Raw genomic sequence first — 19601 nt, 5'->3', positions numbered from 1 at the left:
TAGATGCAAACATGACCTTATTAGCCTTAGTAGCCAACTTGTCCTAATTAATGTTAATAAAAGTCTATATCTATATAAGAAAGAAGCATAGCTTAGTCTAGGTACTATTAAATAGCTTAGATGCCTTAACTTTCAAGGCCTTGGCCTTAAGTTTAGTTTTAAATATAAAAATATAGTCCTAGAGCTACTCTAGTATCTTTTAATATTTCTTAGAAGTTTTATTATTTTTAGATATATTACTCTACTAATTTAAATTACTAGTAATTTGGTTAATAACTCTAGTCTATTTATTAAGTTATACCTATATCCTAGCAATAGTTTTTTATAAAGTTTCACCCTTAAAGGATATAGTAACTTAGTACTAGTATTAAAATATTATATTAATAGCTTTAAGTTAATCCAAGATATAACTTGTATTAACTAGTAATTAATTTATTATTAAAATAATAACCTCTTATATACTTCTAACCCTAAACTCTTATATAAGACTTCTAAAAGATTTAGATTAACTTGTCTTACCTAGTATAATTATATTTAACAAGTATAAAGACTTGTTATAGTTAGATAAAAATTAAGATAAAAGGATAGGGCTAGCTTATAATATATATATTATAGCCTATAAAATAAGTACTAAATAAGTTATTTTATAAAAATCCTTAAAATAGGTTACTCTAAAATAATAGTAATATTAATTATAAAAATAAAAAAGCTAGATATAGTAGTAATAAGTATTCTTAAATATTTCTAAGTTCCTACTATTTTCCTACTCTTGAGATAATATATTAGATAGTATATCTAATTAAGTTACTAGATCCTGTATACTATTTTCCTATCTTTAAGATAATATACTAGATAATATATAGTTATATAATTTTTTACTAGAATAACTTTATTTACTATATTCTTAAAGTAATTTAAAATTTTTTTTTATAATAATTCCTATTTCTTTTATTTTTATAGTAGGCTATAGTAGTTATATAGTAGCTATAATTTTAAACTATAGTCTTTCTATTATATTTAAAGAATATATAATATTTTTTTATAATAATAATTATTATCTATATAAGTATATAATCTATAGGTTATATTCTTGTAGTATTACTTGTTCTTATCTTAAAGTTAGGTAATACTCAAGTTTATTAGTTTATTATCAAGATTAGATTTAAATCCAAAGTAGCTCTTGGTAGCTGGTCTGTGGCCCAAGGCTCCCTAGCCTTGACTTTCTGCCTTGTGACTCCGCTCTGCTGACTGTAGGCTGAGGGTTCATAACAAAAAGAAGCCATCATGATAGCACCAATCATGCTATAATATAACCTAGAACTACCTGCAATACTAGAAACTAATATATTAGACTATGCTGTTGGGGCAAGGATGACCTAGTTAGGACTAGATAGTAAACTAAGACTGGTAGGATTCTAGTCAAGAAAACTAATAGGGCCTGAAATAAACTATAATATCTATAACAAAGAACTGCTAGCTATTATAGTAGTATTTAAATATTAAAGAATCTACTTGCAAGAAGTAAGATATACTATTACTATAAAATCTAACTATAAAAACCTTACCTACTTTATAATAACTAAAATATTAACAAGGAGATAGGCAAGATAGGTAGAGTTACTCTTATAGTATAACTATAAGATTAAGTACTATAAAAGTATAGAAAATAGCTAAGCTAATATTTTTAGCAAGTAGCTAGATTACAAGAATAAGACTAGAAAACCTTGACTAGTAATTCTAAAAAAAAACAAGAATAGAATATTTAGGAATAATCTAATAATCCTAGTAGCTATTATATAATTATTAGAAACTATAATTAATATAATTAAAAAAGCTATAAAGAAGGATAAACTAATATAATAAGTCCTTGTATTAATACTAGAAGTGCTAGAAAAAGATAGAATCCTTTAAATTAAAAAACTTATTTATATTCTACTAATACTTGTTCTATAAGTTATTAAGAAATATTATAATATACTAGTATATAGATATTTTAGTATAAACTAAATATGCAAATATATTAGATATAACTACTACTTCTAGAATATAAAAAAAAGAGTTAAAAGCTATATTAATAATTATAAAATATATCTATAGAATAAACTAAAATAGTATATACTATATAGGAAACTATAGAATCTAGAGATCCTATAATAACTATAAGAATAAATCATAGTTAATTTTATTAAACTATTACTAGAGATATAATAAGGAAAGGAGAAGTATAACTATCTTATAATAATCTTAGACTAACTAATAAAGTATATCTACTTGGAACTAATATAAATAATTATAATAATAAAAAAGATAGTAACTATTTTTATTAATATAATTATTATAAACTATAGAATATTAAAATATATTATATTAGACTAAAACAAGTTATTTATATCCAAGTTTTAGAAATTAGTAACTAATATTATAGGAATTAAACTATACATAATTATTATATATAAACTATAATTAAATAGACAAACTAAAAAAGTTAACTAAATAATTAAGTAATATCTATAATACTATATAAACTATATATAAAATAACTAGGAGGAATAATTATTTATAGTCTAGTTTGTTTATAATAACTTAATTTATAATATAATAGGAATAATACCTTTTAAAATAAATTATAAATATTACCTGAACTTATATAGTAAACTAATCTAAAAGAAACTAGTTATAAAAAAAGCTAACTACTTTATATAGAAACTTAAAAAAATCTAAATATAACTTACCCAAGACCTTAAATTTATTAATCTTAAAATAAAGTTTTATTATAATAAAAAGTACTAGAAGATACTAGACTTTAAAAAAAAAAAAAGTATTCCTACTTTATAAAAATATTAAAATTAAATAACTAAGCTAGAAACTTGATCATATATAAATTAGACTATTTAAAATTAACAAGAAATTAGGACTAGTTAATTATTAATTAAAGCTATCTAAATCTATAAAGAAGATATATCTAGTATTTTATATATTACTATTAAAACTAGTATCTAAGAATGCTAAAATTATTAATAATATTAAAATTAAAAAAAAGGAACAGGAGTATAAAGTTAAAAAAATCCTAAACTATTAAAAGGTTAGTAAATAATTATAATATCTTATATAATAAAAAGGATATAATATCTTAGAAAATACTTAGAAGCTTATTAAGAACTTAATAGGCTATGCCTAGAAAATCTAGAAATACTACTAGTAGTATCTAGTATAGAAAAGTTAATATTCTACTAAAAGAATAGAGACCTAATTATCTAAGTTAGACTAGGATTATTTAATATAGCAGCAAGTTAAGTAGTAGCCTTATACTTGTTAGTAAGATATTCTAACTCTTGGAGATCCTTAATAATTAAAGAATCCTCCTTATCTAACTAATCTATTATAGTTGTATTATAATCTAACATTTTCTTACCACGCTCCTTAAGAAACTTCTGTTGACTAAACAGACAGGCAATCTTTATGGCTATTTAGGCCTGCTCAGCCAAGGCCTTAGCTAGCTTGTCCTCAACTTTTGCTTGATCTTGTTAAAGATTATTCCACCTCTTCTTGCTATGAAATTGCTTCTCATATTTTTAACCATGACAAGTATACAACATATAGTTTTAGCTTTTTAAATCTATTATACAAACCATGCCATATAAGAAATAATATTTATAAGGATTGTTAACAGGGATGCTATTAGTTAAAATCTATTTAAACTAACATATTTAATTAGCAAGATAATTCTGCTTAGAAGATATAGCAAATTATTATAAAAAAAATTTAAGAAAATAAAAGACTTACTAGGATAACAAGGAAATTTATACTATTTATATTTTTATAGATAAAAACTAAAAAAAAAGGAGATAGTATTATAAATCCTTAGCCTATAGTTAGTAAAGTAGAATTATAAAGTAGAAAGTTAAGGCTAGAGAGCCTTAGGCTATAGACTAGCTACTAAGAGCTATTTTAGATTTAAATCTAACCTAGATAATAAACTAACAAACCTAAGTACTATTTAATTTTAAAATAAGAATAAGTAATATTATAAGAATATAACCTATAGATTATATATCTATATAAATAATAATTATTATTATAAAAAAATATTATATATTTTTTAAATATAATAAAAAGATTATAATTTAAAACTATAGCTATTATATAACTACTATAGCCTATTATAAAAATAAAAAAAATAAGAATTATTATAAAAAAGAATTTTAAATTATTCCAAGAATATAGTAAATAAAATTATTCTAGTAAAAGACTATATAATTATATATTATTTAGTATATTATTTAATAATAGGAAAATAGTATATAGGGCTATATAATCTAATTAAGTATATTATTTAGTATACTATTTAAAGATAGAAGAATAGTAAAAACTTAGGAATATTTAAAAATACTTATTATTACTATATCTAGCTCTTCTATTTTTATAATTAATACTATTATTATTCTAGAGTAACTTATCCTAAGAATCTTATAAAATAACTTGTCTAGTACTTATTTTATAGGCTATAGTATATATATTATAAGCTAGCCCTACCTTTTTATCTTAACTTTAGCCTAACTATAACAAGTCTCTATACTTGTTAGACATGATCACACTAGATAAGGCAAGTCAATCCAAATCCTTTGGAAGTCCTGTGTGAGAGCCCGGGGTTAGAAGCGCATGAGAGGTCGTCGCTTCGATAACATTATTCCCCCCCTCCAGGCGTATTATTTCTTCCTAATACCTCAACAAGCAGAGAATCCAGGCCTGAATAGCTTCTTGTAGTAGCTTATTCTAGGCCTAAATCCAGGCAGATTTAGCAGTCTTTCTATCACAAGACACTCCATGGGTAGTTGTATGTCGCTTCATCCACGCCCAGCAAGGTTTAATTGCGTTAAGATTAGGTAAATTACCTGGCTAGTTATCAACACGATTGATCCTATAGGAGTCATACATATACTACTAGGCGTGGTGGTAATGTGCTGGCGCCTTATCTTCAAGAACCTTAGTATTTGGTCAATTCTACTTGTAGTATTGCGCGTAGGGAAGAAGGTAGGGGATTAAAACCTCCTAAAGAAAGCCAGGTGTTAGTTTTTATAAAAGACTTGCATATAAAAAAGAACCAAACCTTTTGATATCGATACTAATTAATTCCACCCTTGCCCTTGCAGACAAGCTTGCTATTCTTCTTGTTCTATTTGAATTAAGGCTTACAGCCGCCTTAAGGCTATAAATAAAGCTAATTAAGGCTTGTAGATAGCTCCTATTCCTGCTAGCAAATAGGTTAAAATTCTATATTCATTTCCTCAACAACTCTATCTACAAACCGCTGCTGTTAAGCAGTCTCTGGCTTGTAGATATATATAGGACCTTTTAAATCCTATAAAAAGTAAGTCCATACCATAAACTCTGTATAGCCCTTCCAGCGCCTTTATATACATGTAGGATTAAATTAATCCCCCTCCTGATACCATACTCGAACTAATCTGTGCTAGTAGCCTAGAACAACAGCTATTTCATTAGTAAAGATAAGATCTTTAAGCAATTTGGTAGTCCAGGGGTTCTATAGGTAATATTCAAGCCACTTGGCCTTTATCATGTTAGTAAGGCCTGGTTTAGTAGAAGGTTTGGTAATTTTAAAGCCATAAGAATGAAGAACTTGTAGAATAGAAGTTAGAGAAATACTAGCTTCAAAAGCCAATATTTTAGAGGATTTCTCATATCTAGCTTGATCTTTAGTAATGCTTTGTATTATAGAATTCTCTATATCTAGAGTAATCTCCTTGGGACAACCTAAGCGCGTGCTATCCTTGAAATATTCCTTTTTAACCTGTAGAGACTCCTCAGGCCTATATCCATGCTCTTTTGCCTTCTTTATAAGGTCTTGGATTGTCTATGGTAGCACCTCAAGATATATAGTAATAACCTTGGATTAAAAGCCAAGGCCATATAAAGTAAGGATTTAAACATGGAGTTCTAGTGGATAATATCTAGAGGCAGGCATCGCGGGCAAGGGATCTTGGAAGCTTGCAAGAGGCGTGGAGGACTTTGTCAGGGGCAGGAAGGGTTAAAAACACCAAGAAAACCTTGAAAAATCGTGAAAGAGCGGTCTGGATAGCTTTAAAAATGAGGTTCTTACGAAGGATTGAAGGCGTTGAAGGATTAAAACAATAGAGTTCATGTTATGTACTCATGTTCCATTTTCTTACTAATTTACTAGTAAAATTGAACAAGTGTGACATAGATTACACTAGCGCCGCGCGGACACTTTTGGTGCACACCTCCGTACTATGGCACCAAAATGCCTGGAAGTGACGGGGCGGGATTGTCTTATCGATACCAAATCGGGACGGAGCAAAAATTCCACCATGTGGTGGGGGTGGTGACCTTGTTTTTCTGTACACCCCGCAGAACCTCAATTCAATTCAATTCTCTCCCAAAAGAAACCTTATCATATCTAGCAGCTAAAAGATCGCCGCCATGTCCTCGAAATCCCACCTCTCCTACGCCACCCGCGCAACAAACCACACGAACCCGCTCACAAAAAGACTCTTCTCCATCGCCGAGGAAAAGAAAACCAATGTCACCATCTCCGCAGATGTCACAACCTCAGCTGAGCTTCTCGATCTCGCAGACCGTATTCCTCCCTCGTCCACCTCCTTACCTACCCTATTTCTTGGCTCCTTTAAATTAGATAGACTAACCGGACGTTAAAAAAATATAAAGGTCTCGGCCCGTACATCGCCGTCCTAAAAACCCACATCGACATCCTCGACGACCTGACCGCGTCAACGCTCAGCTCCCTGCAAGACCTCGCGGAACGACACAACTTCCTCATCTTCGAAGACCGCAAGTTCATCGACATCGGCAACACAGTCCAGAAGCAGTACCACGGCGGCGCCCTGCGGATCTCGCAATGGGCGCATATCGTCAACTGCGCGGTCTTGCCGGGCGAGGGGATCGTTGAGGCCCTGGCGCAGGTGGCTGCGGCGGAGGATTTCCCGCATGGAAGTGGGGGTGGGAGTGGGAGGGAGAGGGAGAGGGGTTTGTTGATTCTCGCGGAGATGACGAGTAAGGGGTCCCTTGCGACGGGGACGTATACGGAACGGTCAGTGGAGTATGCGCGGCGGTATAAGGGGTTTGTGATGGGGTTTGTGAGCACGAGGGCGTTGTCGGAGATTGCGCCTGAGGGGAGGGAGGAAGGGGAGGACTTTGTTGTGTTTACGACGGGGGTCAATCTTGCGAGTAAGGGAGATAAATTGGGGCAGCAGTACCAGACGCCGCAGTCGGCTGTTGGGAGGGGGGCGGATTTTATTATTGCGGGCAGGGGCATATATAAGGCTGACGATCCGGTTGAGGCCGTCAAGGCGTATCGGGAGGCGGGGTGGGAGGCTTACCTTGAGAGGGTTGGTGGGAAGTGAATGGATTTTAAAACTCTGGTCTGATACTGAGTTGATTTGGAATGTGATTATGACGGGGTACATGACACCTAGTCAGGGATGGAATAGCCTGGGATGTCAAAGAAGTCAGGCAGGCTGTCGTGTACGGAGCCCTTACCAAAACCCATCATTCCCCGCATCTGATAACCCAGGCCCGTCCCTGCCACCCGCCAGGGCCTGTAAGGAGAATGTACGACCTGATACCTGGGTCAGCGAATGTCAGAATATCCAGGCATTTACCTACCGTGATACGTTAGTTCCAGACAAGAGGAGCCAAAGCACATCGGATTCCCAGGCCCGTCCCTGCCACCCTACCGAGGCCTGCGTGCTGGCGTCCTGTGTAACGCCTGTCAAGTGAGTAATGGGAGATGGCGAAGAACTGCGAAGTACCCAAAAACGTAGACTGCTTGCTGGGTTACTTGGTTCATATCAGTTACTATTCAAGTAGCATCACGACGTACTTACTTGTCGACGATAGAAACCGCTGCTGACCCAGGCCCGTCCCTGCCACCCTACCGAGGCCTGGTCAAGATCGTTCGGTGCGATCGGTGCGCTCGTTGGTACGGGGGCTCGGTGGTGACTGATCGGATTCCAAAACAACTGACTTCTCCAATCCGATTCCCTCATCCTCGAGACAATGTGCCGATGTGCTGACCTGCCTCAACTTAGCTAAGCTATGATGGAACCAGGTAGTTATGTATACTTACTTGCCGATTTCGAGTGCCGGCCAACCCGGACCCAACCATGCTATCCTGCTGAGGCGGATCCAAAAACCCTGGCGATGTATATTCGACGCGGCGAAGTTGAACGGCGGCTTTTCCAGATTTTCCCTTATTCCAAACGATTGACCCTCTTCCCTTTACCATCCAACTCTCCAGCCCTGAATAACGCGCTGACATGCCTCAAGTCAGGACCGTCACCATAACGGGGTTCAACACACTTACTAGTTCGTTCTGAGTATCGGATTTCCCATGCCCATCCCTACCACCCACCGAAGCATGGGTCGATTGAGTCGAGAGCTGGTCTGTAAAGCGTGAGCAGGATACACCATTCCCTTCCCAACCACCCAGCCGAGGCACGGTAGACGAAGAAGTGTCGAAAGGTAGGAGTATAGGTATGGCGAAGTCGAGAGAAAGGAAGGAATGAGAAGAATGGAAACCCATGCCCCACGCGTCCACCCACCGGGGCAAGGAGAAGAGAAAACGGAAATCTATCAAGAAATGAAAAAAAAAAAGAAAACCCGTGCCCACTTGTCCACCTGCTAGGGTAAGGGTAAGAGAAGAGAGAAGAGAGAAAAGAGAAGAAAGGAAACCCATGCCCACCCGTCCACCCAGCCAAGGCGCGGGAGAGACTCAACGTCTCTACAAGTCGGCTTGTGGCGGTGTATTCCAGAAACTCCACAGTCGATGCAGAATTAAAGTCGGAGTCGAAGTCGGCGGAGTTGTCATTTCCCAGGCCCGTCCCTACCACCCAGCCAGGGCCTGTTACCGGCGATGTCGTCGAAGAGTTCCCTCTCATTCGGTCGTCTCAAGCTGTCGTCTCGAGTTGTCGTCCTAGTCAGTCGTCTCAGCGTGTCGTCCAGAGTTGCTGTCTCAAGAAGTCACCCAAGAGCACCCTCCAATACCTCGTCTGAGTCCCTGTGTGAGTCGAAGTTAGGAAGAAAACGAGCAGAAAACACAACAGGACGGCAGATAGATTGCTCGAAATGTTGAGTGTATGTCGCGTAAGTGGAAGTATATGGAAGGCTAAAAAAGGTAAGCTCTGTCTAGGTTACTTCCCAGGCCCGCCCAACCGCCCAACCATGGCCTGGAGTTCGGAATAGAGGAAAGATTGTCTCCTATTTGGAAAGTTAGTTGAATGTACATGAAAAGCATATGAAGGGGACTCATACTCACGAGACACGTCGTGCCCACGCCCCTGATAACCCATGCCCATCCGTACCTCCCACCGAGGCATGGTCGTGTGAGTCGAGAAAAGGATAAATGCTGATAGCAAGAAGGAAATATATGTGTGCCCCAGGCCCAGACGAGATGCCAGGACATGTTGTCTGAGTCTCTTGTCAGCTACGCTCAAAAGCCAACAGTGAAAAGATGAGCACTTACTGTGTCGAGAACCACTGATCACTCACTCAGTCTTCTCTCTCTAGCTCGTACGTAATGTTGACTGCTAATCAAACTCAACTATCTGTATACTTTACCTCTTTACTTTGACTAATACTTACCTGATGACTCTCATCAATGTTCGCTAACCAACAGCCGAAGCACAAAGCCGAGTATCATCGGACGGTACGCGTGTTAGCATCGTCAAAGCAGGGAATGCAACAGAAGGATTTTACTTCACGCGCCCCCCATTGTCCGATATCCCAGGCCCGTCCCTACCACCCGCCAGGGCCTGTTGAAGTCTTGTCAAGAGGGTAAAAAGGGAAGGGTGTGACGAGAACGTGTGACGTCCCAGCATCCCTTCCACCCGCCCGGGCCCGGTAGTGTTGGCCTGACGAAGTATGTGAAAAAGGGGGTTATGAAGAGGATGTGTGTGAAGAGGCGGAAAGAGGCGTATGGAGATGTATATAGAAAGGTATATGAAGAGGTATATATAGAGAAGGTGTGTGGAGAAAAAAAAATGGTGTCCCAGGCCCGTCCCTGCCACCCGCCGGGGCCTTTAGGCGTCGTGCTGAGGAGGGAGCTTGTGAAAGAGGAACAGGATGAAAAGGTACAGGAGTAGAGCGTGGGCAGGGGGGAGGAGGGGGCGGAGTTCGAGGAGGAAGGTAAGGGAGACGAGGCAAAGTTTGTAGGAGGGAGAGTCGAGGAAGGAGGCAAAGGAGGGAGAGAAGAGGAAGGCAAAGGAAGCGGAGAGGAAGGCAGAGGGAGAGGAGACGAAGCCAAAGGAGGGGGAGGAGGGAGAGGGTGAAGAGGAGGGAGAAGGTAAAGAGGGCGAAGAGGATAAGCAGGGGGCGGGGGGGATGAAGAGGGTGGAGAGGACGGAGACGCCATAGTAAATGAGAAGAACAGGGAAAGACAGAAGAGCTTGGCAGAGACTAAAAAGAAGAAGTAGAAGTAGAAAAATAAGAAGAGAAGAAGCCGTGCAGAGAGGACAAGGAGAACGCCCAAAGACCGCTCCAAAAGGGAACTATCGAAGAACGTAGGTGGATTGTAAGAGGAAGAAAAAGTGGGCGATGAGGGCGAGAGGAGCTCTGCCTTTAAACCCTCAACTCGACCGCAGCTCGCGCCGCTCGGAAGCTCCTGGAAAAGACCGAAACTATCATCCTATGACGCCTCTTGCTAGGTTTCTCAACAATATCGATACCCGACCATGGGTGCGTATAAAGCTTCCCCGAGCGCCGTGCAATGGGATATGAAGCGATGTCGTGATTAGCTTTCGGAGCCCAGGAAGAGCCTTCAGGGACGTAGGATGGAGGGAGTAACTTAGGGTTTTCTCTTTGCGTACGAATCATGCGGATTTGATCATATCTTCTGCGCAGCTTATGGGAGTAACATCGCTGTGGTATAGAGATATCCACGTATCTTTCAGCCCTACGCAGTCCTTGTGTTGTTCAGCAGGCGCCATGAAGATCGGGTCGACCCCCCATTGGACAGGACAAGCTGCCCCGGGCGGAGCGGCGCGTCCCTGTGCTCGCCCTGTGGAACCCCAACAAAAGCTTATCACCAAAGCGTAGCACAGCCTCCGACCCGAAGACTTGACAATTTCTGACTTCCAAGGGACAACAGTATGCTTGAGTTACAAAGGACATTCTTTTATTTCTGTCCTGACCCTGATGGCCTATTCGCCGGCCAGAATGTTGGTCTAGCGTAGGTGACATTAAGCCTGATCCCGCCATCGCCTGGGTGAGTCCCAATGTGCTCCTTCCTCAGGAAGAGAGTTCCAGGGTCCCGTCCGGATCTTCTGCGGAATTCTTTTCCGCCGTTTTGCTTGGCCCTGTTCTCAGTTCTACTGTGTAGATCGGGGACTGGAGGCAACCGATGCACGATCTCAGTCCCAGCTTGCTCTGGACGGCTGTGGGAAAACGTCTGGGTGTGTTCCGCCGGGTGCCTGCGGAAGTGGCCACAAGTGGCCCCTGGAAACTCTTACATATTTTGCGGTCTGGCTGCCTTAGTTATACTAGCATTAAAGACCTGTGTATATTGAGAGATACTATACAGCCCAAAGCTAATGAATTACATCCTATTGCCCAGCGCTAATACATAGAGCCGAGCACACCTATTTTCCCTCTTTCATGGCAGCAGCAATCTTCTCAGCGACCATGTAACACGCACTCTGTGGATGCCCCGGGGGCAAAGTCGGAAAAATGCTAGCATCGACCACACGAAGGTGATTCACCCCAATAACCTTAGCGTTTGAGTCAACAACAGAGTTTCGATTACTTGGATTTCCCATGGCACAGGTCCCAGCAGCGTGCCAGACAGGGACCATCGTGGAGCGAATGAATTCCAGAATTTCCTCGTCCGTCTGGACCTCAGCGCCGGGCTTGTATTCCCCTAGCGCAACTTCGATGCCGGCCCATGTCTGCCGCAGACGTTTGACTGCGGCAATCGCCACTTCTTGATCCGCTGGATGGGTGAGGTAGCCCAGGTCAATCAGCGGTGGCGTCGAGACGTCAGAACTGGCGATTGTCACAGTGCCGCGAGATAGAGGCGCCACAAGTGCAGCTGCAATGGTTGCATATTGCTGGCCATCGAGCAAAACTTGGTCAAGGGCACTGTGCCATCCGTCAAGAATACCATCAAGACCAATATACTCAATCTCCGGCCAGTCATCGGGGAACTGGCCGAGGGCGTCAAGAGTAGTATTCTTGAACTCTCTTCGAAGGACCGCCGGGACTTTCTCCCACCCAATAACTCCAAATCCGGGTGCTGTTAGCGGGCCTGACTTTCTAAATGTATAGTCCGCCAGTGCTTCTACGGCAGACAGAGGGTGAACGACGAAGTTACTGGCAGTGATAACATCAACACGGTGGACGACCCCGAAGATGACATGATCCCACAGATTTTGGCCAACTCCCGGCAGATCTTGAATGATGGGAATTCCGTGGCGCTCTAGAGTTTGCTTTGGCCCAATTCCAGAGGCCATTAAAAGTTGTGGTGACTGAAACACCCCCGCAGAAAGGATAACTTCCTTCCGTGAGGTAAGAGTAAAAGTCTTTCCTTTTGTTTCTATTTTAACGCCGGTCGCAGTGGAAGTGCTCTGATCGAACACGATCCTCTTTGCCAACGTGTGGGTGTAGACTTTGATCGAGGTTTCATCAGTGGCCCTCTTCAGGAAGCTAGTCTCGGAAGAGCTTCGTGCTTGATCTTCCGGGCTGATTGTGGTAGCCGCCCAGGAGGAGCCATTAAGGCTTCCTCCATTAAAATCACTCCCAGGCTGAATGCCGATCTTTTCAAGGCCGATTTCCACGTGAGTGGAGAATGGGGAGCCGTAGTTAGGCCACGATACCTGAAGTGGTCCGTTCAGGCTATTATCGAAGGCTGTAGCATCATATGTAACACTCGAATTCGCTGCACGCATTGACATATTTGGCGGAGTGAGCGTGCAACTCTTCTCGAAGAATGGCAGGGCTGCATCCCATGTCCAAGAGTCGTCGCCGACGATGTCGGCCCACTGATTGAAGGAGTCCTTCGTTCCGCTGGCATCATCCGTTAACACAATCTACGGCACACGAAGGCCGGTGATCAGTCCATGTTTCGACATACCGTTGATAGACCATGAAATTTCTCGCCGAACTCCCTCCCACCGTTTTCCCCCTGGCGTAACGAAGTCGTCTATCGAATCCTTCCTAGAGCCGTGAATTAGCAACTCCTTTTTCGCAGCAGCGATTCCAAATTCGACGACCCAGAGAGAGGCGTACCTTGAGTGGCAGGGTGTTAAAATTCCAATCGATCAACGAAAGGCTGTCCAACGGGCTGGTGCCAGTGCTTGCTGCACCGGCGAACCCGGGTATCACACTCATAAATCCACCCTCCACCTCGTAGTATCCTCCGGCCTCGACAACCGCAACGCTCACACTGGGGTCTTCAGCAAGTCTAGAGGCGATCGCCAGACCTGATGTTCCGCCACCTACGATCACGTAGTCAAAGGTTGCATTTCCGGAGATAGAAGCGCCCAAGCAACCGGCCGCAAGAAAACACGCGAATACAAGCAGGCTAAATACTCGAATCCCCATTGTTCCCAATCGGTTCCTGGAGTCGAGTGCTACGCGCCTCCCAATTCTAGGGTATCGGTAAAACGGGTGTGTGGCTCAACTGAACCTTGCGACAAACGTCAAAGCAATGAATGAGCGAGAAAAAAAAAAAAGAAAGAAAGGCATGGGACGCTTCAGGCACAGGCTTTGAACGCAGGGGTATCCGAGAGGGAGCCAGAAACACGAGGCTGCCAAGGCTACTTGAGCTGCCGCCGGGAAGCGACTCAAACTTACCGTTGAATTCATATACAAGCTGTCAAGGTTACCCTGTCCAAGCATCGGGCGCGGCGAAGAGAGAGAGCCGCTTGAACTGAGATGGACCGAGTGGTGGCGACCAAAAGCTGCATCTCATCTTAGAGTGACACCACTTCTCGAGTGTCTCTTGTTTCATGCGCAGAGAATTACGGAGGTTCTTTGGCTTCTTCCTTTTGCTCAACTGCCAGTCAGGGAACTGTTTCTCATCCTTGCCGCGGGAAGGATGCGAAGAGACACATTATCCTCCATTCTTCCCTCACTCCGCGTTTGCCCCTGCGCCCGTCCCAGATCCAAGTTCAGGAACATCACAGGGTCCGTCCTTCAGACAGGCCAAGGCTCTAAGGATGATCTCTTCAAGTAAACGTCCGGAAGATGGGTGTACGCTTTCATTCCTCGCGGAAATCTATTCGAGACTGACAAGCTATAGCTATAATGAGCATCTCCAGTTGACGGAACGTTACCTTGAGTTCGATGTGCCCGCCCTCAAGAAGGCTATTGCTGCCGCGTCCGGACATTTCACTTCTGATATCATTTCATTTTTCAAGCTTTCAGAAGGCGGGTTCAATCGATTATTCCAAGCGACGTTCAATGACGGGAAGCATATTATTGCTAGAATTCCGTATCCTTCCACAGGACCTGAACACTACGCAGTTGCTAGCGAAGTGGCCACTCTGGATTATGTTAGGCTGCATGGGTTCACTACACCGAATGTATATGCTTGGTGCTCAACACGAGCGAATCCTGTTGGCGCCGAGTACATCATTATGGAGAAACTGGACAGCCTCCCTCTGGGCGATGTATGGTTTATAATGACGCCAAAAGACCAGCACAGAATCATGAAACAGATTGTTGAGTGGGAGACGCGATTGATGTCGTTGGAGTTCCCAGCGTCCGGGAGTATCTACTATCGAAAGGGTGTTCTCTCAGGAGAAGGAATCCCACTACTGAAGGGCGGCCACGAGTTCTGTACAGGTCCTATAGCACATTATAGTTGGTGGCACGACAAAAGAGCAGTACTCAAAACCAACAGGGGCGCCTGTGAGTGAAGAACTCTAGCAATGGATTGAACTGGATTTGTTAATTGGCCATAGGGTTGTTATCCCACGATATCTTCCAAGCTGTTGGGGAACGGGAGTTGAAATGGGCCGAGAGTTTTGCGGAACCTCGCCTTATGAGCGCCTTTACAGAGAGATCCATAATTTTTGTCGAGTTTCGCCGGATAGCAACATCAAAAATTTGTCCGATTATTTAACATTGGTATAGTGCCTTGGCTTCAAGACAGGAAGCTCACTTAATCGACCAGTCATTCGCCATCATGATTTCAAGTTAAACAATATACTCATGTCAAAGACAAATGAAATTGTCGGGTTGGTTGATTGGCAACACTCAGCCGTTCTTCCTCTGGGAATTGCGGCTGGGATCCCATTTCCAGAACTACGGTGACCCTGACTCAGAAAAGGTCCTTGAGCCTCAAATTAACCTTCCACCAAACTATGACTGGCTCGACTTACCCGAGCAAATGCAAGTGCGAGAGACCATTCCAAAACGGCTGGTTCATTTCCTCTACGCTGATTTTACCAAGCGCTTGAATGAAGAGCATTACGATGCAATATTCAACCAGTCTGTCATATTGCACTAATGCCTTTTCGAGAGTGCTGGTACTCCCTAGGAAGGAGCCTCAACCACTCTACAGGCTGACAGGATTAGTACCATACAGAGCTAGTCGAGTTTAATCACAGAAGACTCTCTCGATAGCGGCAAAGAGATATACACTATGCCTCCTCTCGAGTATCCAGATACAGTTATCCAGGAGACTCTCCATGTAGATGCGCAACAGAGAGAAGCTGATACTGCAATGGAACAAATGCGAGATCTTCTTGGCGTGGATATACTAGGTTGGGTGCCGAATGATCAATATAAAGCAGCAAAAGAAGTGTCTTGTGAGATGAAGGCCAAAATGCCTGAAGCAGTCGAAACACCTAGCAATATCAATGGGGTCCAAAATAATTTTCCGTTCGATGACTTCGATGAGAATTCTTGAATGGACTTGCAGATAATCTGCTGATCCATAGTCCCAGGAAAGTTGGCTAGCCTCTTATTGCCACTCAGAGAAATGGTTGTAGGAAATGCCGAGAATGCTCAGGCCAGCGAACAACGTGTCAAGAAACTTAAGAAAGGAAATGTTGACTAAGGCCAGGTATTGGATAACATTACTCTCCTGGACGGTGGCATGGCTGTTTCGCCGCCAAAATATACTCCTTGGCTTTTGGCGTTGAGGGGATGATCTTCGACATTTGGCGGCACAACCGGTCCTACCTTGAGGCACGACAAAGAGTGAACCTGATAGAAGATGCTCAGAGGGAAACAGCCTGGAAGAGTGATACTGAATTCTAGGTTGCCATTGGGGGAAGAGCACAGGAAGAACAAATGTTCCAGAAGGATAAAATGACCGAAAATCTACAGGAGACAGTGTGTCTATCATGCGATAACCTATAAAAAAAAGGCCATGATAAGGGCATGTATACATGATTCGATATTCGGCATGTACCAAGATAGAATGGACGCTCTTCCCATCGCTGTACTGAGCAATGTCGGCACCGCCTGTACGAGTTATCCGAACCCTACAGTATCAAACCGGAACCAGTAAAATATCGAGGTAAACCATACGGTCAAGCAGCTACCACCATTAGAAGTTCTGCTCATTCGCAATACGTCTCGTACAACCCTCTATGGTCCTTTCGATAGCCAAGCTATCACTTCGAACGTGGAATCAGATTATTTACGAGCAATCGCGTCGTTACTTCATACCTCTTATATCGGGCAACTTTTGTCGACGTTATGGAAAAACAAGGCTTGCGAGACATTGGAAAAGGGAATAAAGTTTTCCTGATGATTTCTGATAGCATGATTCAGGAGGCTAAAAGAAAAGGTATCGTTCTCGATTGATATCAGAATACTCTGTGATGGTGTTGTGAGGTGCGGCCGCCTCCTACCTCGAGGGGCTTTTGTGACTCCGGGTGTCGACTGTTGTATTCGTCCACAAGCTCTTGGGCGCCTTGTAGGTGTTCTTCGCGGTACCATCCGTTGTGATCGTCGCCGTATATTCAAACTAGGGGAGAAGGCGAGAATGATAATAGAAACTTACTACCCGCCGAATACCGCTACCCTGTTATCAATGGTCTTCATCCACGCCACCATTTCGGAAGTCTCCTGCATCCGGATTTTGTCAATCGAGGCAAACCTTCCCCCCCTTCTTGACCTCAATTATGTCTAGCACATGACGTTTCATACCGGTACGTCCCCCAGCCTAATCCAAACCCCCAAGTCCACGCACAGGCCGCCGCAGGTCTTGGTTGACTTTTCCTCTCTCGATTCCTTTCAAATGATAAATAAGTAGCATGGGGCAATGAGCATTATTATCATCATCTCAATTCATCTCTCCAAGGCACATAACTGATTAAGGTCTGAGACCATTCGCGACCTGGCTGAAGAACGGCCCTAGTTAGGGCAGAGGGCTAAAGTGGCAGACCGGGATGCTGAAGGCTCGAGTATCATCCTTCAAGTCATCAAGATGATCTTTTGTTTCTCGAACTGATATATCTGCGCTCGGGGTCATGACAATGCGCCTAAAGTAGAGTTAGTTGCATAAACAAGCCAAATGCTGGCCCATTACTTTCTGGGCTGGAACAAGAACTATACATACCGAAGGGATAGAATTCAAATAATAACATGACTTCTCCTGGATGTCTGTCTGTAAAAACGTGTAGATATCTTATAGCGTCTTCATCAATGGTGAGCTTTTTTTCAGTCGCGCCCAAGCTTCGCTCTGAATTCGCTCCACCCGCATTCAATGACCATTGATGGCCAATTCCTTGAACGACCCGGGAGATATCAATTTGCAGTCAGAAGTGACACAGTCCCGTTAGATTTATCTGGTGTGCAGAATACACCGAGCCTTGGTGAGTCTTCATGTGGGAATTACACCGCTCCTCTATATAGGGTCAACCCTTCTTTGAAACGTCTAATTCTAGTGGATGTTCTTGTTGACACTTCACCAGGTTGAGGGGTCAGTGTAATACGCTGCACGGGATCAGAGGCAGCTGGAGTATACCGTACGCTGTCTGACTCCAGGCGAGCTGCACGGATTCGTCACTGGAAGAGCCTTCGGACCTACAGCGTCGAGTAGGGGGCGCGGGGTGGGGGGCGCAAAAAAGCTATGCTCTGAGCATTGTGTTCCGGAGTCCAAGCCCTCGTATGAAGTCTGAACCTCATCAACAGCAGTTGAAGTCTCTGAAGCAAAAATCTCGGTGTAACTTTGTCCATGATCCCTTTCATGCGGATGAAACTGCGGCTCCCATACGCTCGGCCCCTCTCGTTCGATGAGAAGTCACCCCTTTCGCGGGCATGATCCTTTGACAACAGCACCAGGTGTGGGCTGTGAAGGTCGAATTTTCTGCTTGCTGGAATTCTGCGCGAGTGAATGACATTATCAGAAGACACAGCAGCTTGGGTTGCTTGTGGAGGGCATGCTTGTAGGCTGGTGGTGGTGACAGCAGGGAGACGACAGCAGCAGCAGTTGTAGCAGCACCGGCACTGGTAACTGCAAGCTTTGATACTATGCCATTTCATGAGCATCTTGTTGAATGAAAAGTCGCTATCTGTTCTTGGATGATCGTCAGCTCTAATAATGACCTCTAGGGGGGCCAACCACGAGCGAGAAGGAGTGCGTCAACAACTTCGTCGTTGCCCGGATTTGTGCATCGTTGAGCCTCCAGTCTGCCGGCACGAGGGTCTCGAGATTGGACAGGGATAGGTCGAATGGATCGTGGGTGTTCGCCCGAGGAGTCGAAGCCAAGAATATAGATGTCAGCAGAAGCTTATGCTTTCATCCGCTGGGCAATGTAGTCTTGACACTTGAACTCTTGATATATTGCATCAAAGTTCTCTTCGCCTTAGTGCTCAGAGAACCTCCTGGTAGCCCCTAGCATCTGGGTCTGGGTGATTGGGTTTGCCACCACGTGGACCTGTACATCGTCCTCGTCGACCTGGTCAACAATTTTGATGTTCACTTCGTTCATAGGACCTGACACTTAAAGTTCCTAAAGTGCCCCGTGCGTCTCGTTACAGTTGCCGGCAGACGCTATTATTCCCGTCGGAGATGGTTTGTTTGAGATCCTGGTGCTCTGAGAAGAGATGGCCACACTTGACTTCAAGGGTTGGTACTGGTGTCATAGTAGGGATGGCTTGTAAACATGGACATGGTGTAGGAACTCTACCACTCCACTATGAAGGGAGATAGTGGTTATTCTGGTTGACACATGGAATCTCCAATCTGGCCGTGTTTATGACTCCTGTACACTGGCCAGTGCCCATTGTGCGAGAGGTTGAAGTATGCTTGATTTCCCGGCTGGGGCTCAAAGGGGAAGAATAAGCAAGTGAGCGAGGAAGTATAAATGGCCAGTCCGCAACTCTAATTCATAGAGTCGGGGAGAGAATGCAAGGAGGATGCCCATGTCCATCCGGCGCCGCTCTCGAGTCCGGCCAGTTCAGTCTCTCCCGTGTCGGCGCCAACAGTGCATAGATCCGTTCACGTTCCCCCTGGGCCCGCCTGGAGTATCGGAGCTCAATCATCATCACCAGGAGGGGGGATTTCGTCACCAATCCGCGTACCAGGGGTGCGTTGGGGAGCGGGCATTAATTTCTCGTCCGAGACCGAGCATGCGGAGCATTACGGG

General features: G+C 43.0%; 6 protein-coding genes across 6 annotated transcripts; 3 read left to right on the top strand and 3 right to left on the bottom strand.

Annotated features, from left to right (window-relative positions):
- The first annotated feature begins 6332 nt into the window (after positions 1 to 6332).
- pyrG (orotidine-5'-phosphate decarboxylase pyrG) lies at positions 6333 to 7654 on the top strand. The gene is made up of 2 exons (XM_071027735.1): positions 6333 to 6616; positions 6706 to 7654. Exons 1-2 carry the CDS (start codon positions 6460 to 6462, stop codon positions 7398 to 7400), a joined length of 852 nt encoding a protein of 283 aa, XP_070891618.1. The 5' UTR covers positions 6333 to 6459; the 3' UTR covers positions 7401 to 7654.
- Positions 7655 to 8235: 581 nt separating this feature from the next.
- On the bottom strand, positions 8236 to 9049 carry BJX67DRAFT_13939 (uncharacterized protein). The gene is made up of 2 exons (XM_071024632.1): positions 8363 to 9049; positions 8236 to 8310 (listed from the first exon to the last, which is right to left on the bottom strand). The coding sequence occupies exon 1, from the start codon at positions 8934 to 8936 to the stop codon at positions 8400 to 8402; it is 537 nt and encodes a 178-aa protein (XP_070891617.1). The 5' UTR covers positions 8937 to 9049; the 3' UTR covers positions 8236 to 8310; positions 8363 to 8399.
- A 594-nt stretch (positions 9050 to 9643) lies between these two features.
- On the top strand, positions 9644 to 9933 carry BJX67DRAFT_339979 (uncharacterized protein). Its single transcript, XM_071027734.1, has one exon. The coding sequence runs from the start codon at positions 9656 to 9658 to the stop codon at positions 9833 to 9835; it is 180 nt and encodes a 59-aa protein (XP_070891616.1). The 5' UTR covers positions 9644 to 9655; the 3' UTR covers positions 9836 to 9933.
- Positions 9934 to 11575: 1642 nt separating this feature from the next.
- Positions 11576 to 13612, bottom strand: BJX67DRAFT_339978 (GMC family oxidoreductase). Its single transcript, XM_071027733.1, has 3 exons — positions 13279 to 13612; positions 13124 to 13206; positions 11576 to 13056 (listed from the first exon to the last, which is right to left on the bottom strand). Exons 1-3 carry the CDS (start codon positions 13591 to 13593, stop codon positions 11634 to 11636), a joined length of 1821 nt encoding a protein of 606 aa, XP_070891615.1. The 5' UTR covers positions 13594 to 13612; the 3' UTR covers positions 11576 to 11633.
- A 477-nt stretch (positions 13613 to 14089) lies between these two features.
- BJX67DRAFT_369232 (phosphotransferase family protein) lies at positions 14090 to 15907 on the top strand (the record flags this gene model as incomplete). The annotated part of the gene is made up of 7 exons (XM_071030733.1): positions 14090 to 14223; positions 14294 to 14904; positions 14958 to 15070; positions 15130 to 15258; positions 15299 to 15490; positions 15536 to 15588; positions 15622 to 15907. The coding sequence occupies 7 exons, from the start codon at positions 14090 to 14092 to the stop codon at positions 15905 to 15907; spliced, it is 1518 nt and encodes a 505-aa protein (XP_070891614.1).
- Positions 15908 to 17982: 2075 nt separating this feature from the next.
- On the bottom strand, positions 17983 to 18763 carry BJX67DRAFT_13895 (uncharacterized protein). Its single transcript, XM_071024626.1, has one exon. The coding sequence runs from the start codon at positions 18499 to 18501 to the stop codon at positions 18037 to 18039; it is 465 nt and encodes a 154-aa protein (XP_070891613.1). The 5' UTR covers positions 18502 to 18763; the 3' UTR covers positions 17983 to 18036.
- Between the last annotated feature and the right edge of the window lie 838 nt (positions 18764 to 19601).

Source organism: Aspergillus lucknowensis (assembly GCF_044049455.1).
Source record: "Aspergillus lucknowensis strain CBS 449.75 chromosome Unknown BJX67scaffold_1, whole genome shotgun sequence".
NCBI lineage: Eukaryota > Fungi > Ascomycota > Eurotiomycetes > Eurotiales > Aspergillaceae > Aspergillus > Aspergillus lucknowensis.
The sequence above is the reverse complement of the archived record's forward strand: the minus strand, read 5'-3'. Positions and strand labels throughout refer to the sequence as shown.